This window comes from Prunus dulcis, chromosome 6, assembly GCF_902201215.1.
Source record: "Prunus dulcis chromosome 6, ALMONDv2, whole genome shotgun sequence".
NCBI classification, from domain to species: domain Eukaryota; kingdom Viridiplantae; phylum Streptophyta; class Magnoliopsida; order Rosales; family Rosaceae; genus Prunus; species Prunus dulcis.
In genome coordinates, this window is record NC_047655.1 from 19,214,598 (window position 1) to 19,221,588 (window position 6,991).

The following is a 6,991-nucleotide window of genomic DNA, read 5'->3' on the forward strand; positions in this document are numbered from 1 at the left end:
CTAGCAAGCTAGTGATTACTTTTTTTTTTTTTTTTTTTTTTTTCCCGTTTCCCTTCAATAATCTCTCTACTCTTTTGGCAAAAATAAATAAATAAGAATAATACTAAAATCTCTCCACTATGCTTTCTTTTACTTTTTTTTTTCGATCCATCGGACTTTTTTTCTAATTCTTCAATTTTGTAGTTTCATTTTATCTATCTTCACCATTTAAATTTTTTAATTTTGTAATTTCTCATCACACTTTTTCATGATTGTTTTTCTTTTTGTTGCTTTATAATGTTATTCAATGTCACTCCAATGATCTCCCTTGTCTCCTTGCTTTTGGCTCTTCTAATGAACTTATTCGTTCACCAAAACATAATATATATATATTTTTTTTAGTTGAAACCATTGTTTTTCAGCCATATTCATCAGAGTTGACATGATTAATAAACATATAGATTGCACACATTAGTGAAGTCAAATGATGTTAAAAATTCCATTTCTCATACCAGAAACAACATTAGAGCTTGATGAATGCAACAAACCATCAATCATTTACCAAAAGTAACTGTTCACAACATTCTTCTTTCTTTTTCAGCATGGATACTCAGTACTCCCAGCAACCAATAGTCCCGACACCCATAGAATCAGTAGTCCCAGCAACCATAAAATACTCCAGGAAAATATCTAATACAACCCTTCAATCATAACTCAAACCATTTAGTATCCCTCCAACCATCTGCATATGAAGAAATCAAACCAAATTCAGTCATAACTCAAAGAATAATTATATAATTATTCATCCGTTGCTCCAGGCTAATTGATTTTTTTTTTTTTCCATCTTACTGATTTATAATTTAAGACTACCACTAATTTAACTCTAGACTTAAACTTAATAATACCAATTCATAATGAATTGATGCAATAAATGAAAGGAGGACACCAATTCAAGTGCTGTTGTTTTGGGGCAATTTACGTGATTCAAATTAAAAATAAAATAAAGAAGAAGACAATATGCATGCAAAAGAGCTATTGACACTAAACACATAATGGTTCTGACCTGATGGAGATGAGGGCTAGAGGTGCGTGATGACTTCACAACTAATGATGAAGAAGCTTTCGACATTGCAATGGTTTCACTTTTCCGACAAGTCCAACAAGAAATGATGAAGAAGCTTAAGGAAGAGATGAAGACATAGGAGAATAATGGAGTGGGAGAGAGTTGTTTGTGGAAGGAAGAAATCTGTGCAAGGAAGAGCAATAGAAACGAAGAGGCACACGCAAGGAGAGATAAATTGAAGTAATGATTGTCGCATGTTTTCAAAAAGTAAAAATAGAATATTGATTTTTTTAATTTAAAAACAATAATGACATATGCATTTTGAGCTATTGGATGGTGAATCATCTAAGGATTAAAAATGTGTGTATAAATGTGTGGTTTTTTGTGTGTCCTACGATCCTGACCATATATATACAGTCACGGTACCTTACAAATTTTTTTTTTTCTAAAGATCCAAACCATATGTTTTTTAAGTCTACATTCATAGATAATCCTTGCAAAAAATTAGCCAAATCTGAAACCGTTTCGACATCCAATTGTATTCTACAAAATCAATGAATATGATACTTCAAGAAAGTATTAAAATTTCAATAACACAATTGAGTGGTCAAATGATATCGGATTCAAGTGATTTTTTGTAGAGATGATCTTTGAATGATTATCTAAAACATAGATGGTTTGAATTAGTGAAATACAATGCGAAGTGGGCCCTACAAAAGTGTCCCTCAAATAAGCTAATTTGAGGGATCCCTCAATGGAAGCTGTCTGTATATTATATATATATTTATTTATTTATGTGAGGGATACCCTTGTAGGGCCCACTACATGTTTTTCAATTATCCGAACCGGCTAATTTTTAGATATTCCATCAAAGATCAAATATGTAAAAAATCACTTGAATCTGAAACATTTTAACTACTCAATTAGATTATTGTTATTGTAGTATTTTCTTGAAGCATCATGTTCATATATATTGTTGCTAGCAATTAGATGCTTTAATGATTTTCAATTTGTCTTATTTATTGTAAAGGTGGTCTATGAATGAAGATTTGAAAAATAGACGGTTTGGATTATTCGAGAGATCCCTCAATAAAAGGAGACTATATATATAAATTAAACAATAGGTGATTCAATTCTCCTTGTAAGCATGAAAAATAAATAGAAAATTTTACATATGGATATAATACATTCGTTTTTGACTTGCCTCTGGGTTGAGGGTTTAGGTAAATTTCATGCATCATTCATCATGCATTTAAATAGTAGTTAATGTGGTATTGAAGGGACCTCCTCTAGTTTGCTTGAAAATAAAAATTTGGCTTAGAAAATCTGTTAGGATATGTCTAGTCATCCTTCACAGTACAGGTTGTGGATGTGTCATATAGTAATCTGTTTTCTGGGATTTAATGGCCGCTCTAAAATTCATTTTAGAATGTGGTCATTTCTCATTCCCTCAAACCAATTAGTCCTTGATACGTTCATGCTTCCACACTTGCAGGCGTGTCAATATCTCCATATAACAAAAACTTGAAAGTGAAAATAATTTCAAATAGATTTCAGTTTTTTTAGTTTTAGTTTTTCACTTTTATTACTCCTCCCTCCCATGCCCGTTTCATCTTCCCTCTCAATTCCATCTCCACTCTCATTCTCCCTTTTTTTCCTCTGTACTCTAGAACAAAAACTAAAAACTAAAAACTAAAAATTAAAATCGAAATAGTTATCAAATGGGCCCTTAAGTTTCCTTCTTGGACCGAGACATGCAATTTCATTTTTGGGTGCTCGTTTAAGGAGAGCAGTGGGTTGCACTGTTCTTCATGTGTTCTTAAATAAAACAATTTTTGAAAAACCAGCATCATGATCTATATAGAACGTCAAATCTTATAGATTAGATCACTACTTAGGCTGAGCTAAACAATTTGATACCTTAATTAGTTTACAATTACTGAGTTAAAATAGTAATTACCTACACATGGATGAGCCACCATGTTGGAGCATTGGATATGATGTAAATTTGTAGTTTGATTAATTACGTATGAAAATGGAAATGAGGCAGTGGAATTTGTTGTTATAGGAATGTTAAAGGCTAAAGGGAAATCAACCCAACCGGTTTTTGTTTATTCAATGCATTGGAATTGGGGGGTAGATTAATTTAGTCAGTAAATGGCCAGTCGGGATCAACTTGGATCCCATGGCAATGGCAGTAGTTAATGAAATTGTTGTTGATTTGTTTTTCCACTTTATATAGTCCATGGCATGACCAGTAGCAGTTCGATGACAAAGTGACGAAGATTATGCGGCGGGATGAATCGATAAGCGTTTTGATAATACAAGAGTTATAACAAGATTGCCAGAATGCAAAACACACACTATTATTGTAACCGAAAAAAAGAAAAAAGAAAAAGGCAACACTAGAATATATAGATATCATGAAGATACATGAAACCCAACAAGAAAGAATTCGTGAAAAATAGCATCCTCACAAGCTCTCTGACACGAGAAATACAAGAAATTAGATAGTTGTAGGACCTAGCAAGCATAAAGAGATCAATCCATATATCTCAAATCTCAAATGGTTTAATTAATTTGATGGGGGTGGGGAGAGGAATGAAATGGTCGGAATTGTTGATGCAATAGTGGAGATAGAAGGGATTGTTGTTGGGATTTGGAGAGAGGGCAGTGGAGGTAGTGTTGTGGGCAACGTAGGCAATGCGGAAGGTTTTGGCAAAGAAGGCATTTGAGAGCTTGGCAATGGAGGCAGAGTAGTTGGAAGAGTAGGCAATGGGGTAGAGGGCAATGGTGGCAACGTGGCCAGATTTGGTAGAGTTGGAAGGGTAGGCAATGGTGTTGAGGGCAATGGAGGCAATGGTGTTGAGGGCAATGGAGGCAATGTGGCCTTGGGCAGAGTTGGCGCAGTTGGAAATGTAGGCAAGGTGTTTGAGGGCTTGGGAAGTGTTGGTATTGAAGGCAATGGAGGCAGTGTTTGTTTTGGCAGAGATGGGATTGTAGGGAATGCCAATGCTGGAGGTGGAGCTGCTGCCGGTGTGTCCAAAAGGTAGCGAGCTGCTTCAGTCATATGGGTGTTTGAGAGTGACAAAATCACCACCAAAGACAGAATGAAGAAAAGCTTGGGAAAAGCCATGGCTGAGTTTAAGAAGCTGCCAGTTGTATTGTAGGCAAATCTCTTAATTAAAATGTTGTTTCTTGTTGTGAAGAGTAGAAAGCCTCCATTGGGTTTTTATAGAGAATTTAAAACCAATAGGTAGGAAGCATCTACATGGGTTTGATGAGTTGTGGTTGTAGGAAGTGGGAAAAAAAGGTAAAAAGCAATAGGTAGTTCACCTTCCCAACTTTGATATATACAATTGGTTTCAAATTCAAAGCCAAACTAGCTTAAGCCACAACAAATCTTATTAGTTATATGCATGCCAATTGTGCCTGCGGAAGTAACCAAATTTTGAAGCAGAAAATATCATGGGACCCACATAATGGTTCTGCCGTTGGATCCTTTACATAGCTTGGAAAGTCCAGATGATTGCTTCAGCTGCAAGCATCCCTTACCCTGGGATATTAATTATCAATTTGGGTGGACATTAGATGCCCTTGAAATTGTACTCCTAATTAACAGTACATTTTGATTGATATGCTCTGCGGTTAGAGATAGCTTCACGCCAGAGAATTTACACTTGTATTGACAGGACCCGACCCAATTTTCACTTTGGAATTCGAGTCAAGTCCTGTGCGTGTCCGACACCTGGCGAATGTCGGGCACAAATGACCTTTTTACCCTTCTTACTTCAATTTCTCTTTAAATTTCCTTAGACTTCTGCCGAAAATTCGGCAGAGTCTCCTCTGTATTTTGATCAATCCCAAAATTTTTCATCTGTCAACAATCTCAAATAAACTCATTTATAAAACTCATGTAGATAAAATCATTTATAAAATCTATTTTATATAAAAGCACATCAATTCATATAAAAGCACATCAATTCATATAAAAGCACATCAATTCATTCATGAAATCTGATTTATGAAAGAAGGTCCACTCACAGATGGTCCGAGCTACTTCGATCCCTCAGAGGTCTCCTTTTAAAATCCTGTCGGGCTCCTGGTGCCTGATTACCCCGAAAGATTAAATTAATAAACTGCTGAAATAAAACGAATTTCAACTAAACACCCTGCCCCCGGCTCCTAGAAATACGTGCTTTTCAATTTACAAAAATACTCCTATGCCCACATTAGCCTTTTCGGACAGTTGGACCAGTTTTGGGAGGTCCGATACTCAGCTAAGCGATAACTGTCAGATCGGCCGACCCGGGACCCGTTGGGTCCACAATCTCCGATGGCCAATCTGGATTTCCCTGAAGGTTTCTCACACAACGGGAACCATGTTCTGCGAATTTGGTCCGAATCGGACGGTCGGATTGGCCAAAATCGCGTTATCGCTTAAAACTCAAACCCTAGCCCCAGGGTTCGCGATTTCGGAGTATCCGGGACTCCGATTCGCAATCCGTCGAATCCTACGTGATCCTGAAATCACGTAGACCGACATATCCAAAATTCAGCTCGATCCGACTATTTAACGACACAGCACTCACGGATCGCGCGATATGGAAAATCCGTTCGGGGCTCAAACGGACTCCGAATCGAGATCCGCGAAATCCCACACGCTCGTGACGACACGAGGGTCACAAATCTGCACAGAATTATATCAGTACCCTCGCCCACGCGCTCCAGCACGCGCGGGCAGCTTTGGGTGTCCAAAGCGATACCGGGTGGCCGAAAAATCTCGGAACCAAGACTCCAAACTCCTACCCTAGGTAAAACACCCCATTTGGAGTCACTTTTGTTCTTGGACCACCCCCAAAAAGTGACCGGAAATGGTAGTTTCGAGCGGCCGAAGTTTCGGCCAAACTTCAAGTCGTAAATCGAACCCCTTAACGCTAAAATCGATCAAAGCCCATATACCCATCAGCTAGAGCACGAAAAATAGGTCAAAAACCATACCTTACTCGATCGATTTGGTGGAGAAACGGAGGAGAAATCTGAGCTGGAAGTTCGGGTGGCATTCGGACGAACCATCGTCGGAAATCATGGTTTTCCGGCCAGATTCCGGCACCCCCGAGGCTGGTGTTGGTCGGAAAAGAACGGCGGTCGAGTCACGGTTCCAACGGTACCCACGGCGGAGATCGGTTCCAAGTATGGTGGCCGTGGCGACGAGTTGAATGGGTGGAGGTCGCGGGCGGTTTGGCTGCGGGAGGAGAGAGAGAGGGCTGACGGGGGAGAGAAGAGAGAGTGATATAAATATCTGACTTTTTGACCAAATTACCATTTTGCCCCTCGCGATTTTTAGACCATAACTTCTTCGTTACGGCTCCGATTCGGGTCTACTCCGTGTCTACGAACTCCTTTCGCCGCGCTCTACGCAATGGCGTAGGCCAAATTCCCAAATTCTTTCCCGATTAAAAAGTCAAATTTTCCCCTATTAAAATATGCGAGGGCAATTTGGTCATTTCGCTAAAAGATATTTTCCTTACCTTTTAAAGATATTTTCTTTCTTTTTGATATTTTGTTTTGGGTTCTTACATGTATTGGTAAATCTTTTGAATGATGGGTGCCTAATCACGACCTCTTTTTTTAAGTGTATAAATAGTATAGCCGCACGGCGATACACGAATTTTTTATTTCTAAAAATAGTATAGTCGGGCGGCTATACTCGCTTTTTTCGATTTTTTGCAAGGTGGTCCTTTTTTTAACGCGTATAAATACCATAGCCCCACAGCTATACACGATTTCTTCTTATTTTTTTCCTAAAAATAGTTTGACACCTGGATAGTAATTAGCCCACCCCATTGGATAACCCTAGCCTTCTTCTTCCGTGATTTGTCGTCCTTGTTCTAAAAACCAAAATCAAACCGCACCAAACCGTTTGTTCAGGGAGCCAACTGTGGTCGG

General features: G+C 38.3%; 1 protein-coding gene and 1 long non-coding RNA gene across 2 annotated transcripts; one reads left to right on the forward strand and one right to left on the reverse strand.

Annotated features, from left to right (window-relative positions):
- Nucleotides 1-454: 454 nt before the first annotated feature.
- LOC117633178 lies at nucleotides 455-1,222 on the reverse strand. The gene is made up of 2 exons (XR_004586578.1): nucleotides 1,043-1,222; nucleotides 455-721 (listed from the first exon to the last, which is right to left on the reverse strand). It is a non-coding gene; the product is annotated as an uncharacterized LOC117633178 (long non-coding RNA).
- A 2,426-nt stretch (nucleotides 1,223-3,648) lies between these two features.
- On the forward strand, nucleotides 3,649-4,095 carry LOC117630411 (glycine, alanine and asparagine-rich protein-like). Its single transcript, XM_034363142.1, has 2 exons — nucleotides 3,649-3,721; nucleotides 3,794-4,095. Exons 1-2 carry the CDS (start codon nucleotides 3,649-3,651, stop codon nucleotides 4,093-4,095), a joined length of 375 nt encoding a protein of 124 aa, XP_034219033.1.
- The last annotated feature ends 2,896 nt before the right edge of the window (nucleotides 4,096-6,991 follow it).

Coding starts and splice junctions, on each gene's coding strand:
- LOC117630411 (XM_034363142.1), top strand. CDS start 3,649: ATGGTCGGAATTGTTGATGCAATAGTGGAGATAGAAGGGATTGTTGTT. Junction 3,722..3,793: donor TTGGAGAGAGGGCAGTGGAG/GTAGTGTTGTGG, acceptor TTGGCAATGGAG/GCAGAGTAGTTGGAAGAGTA.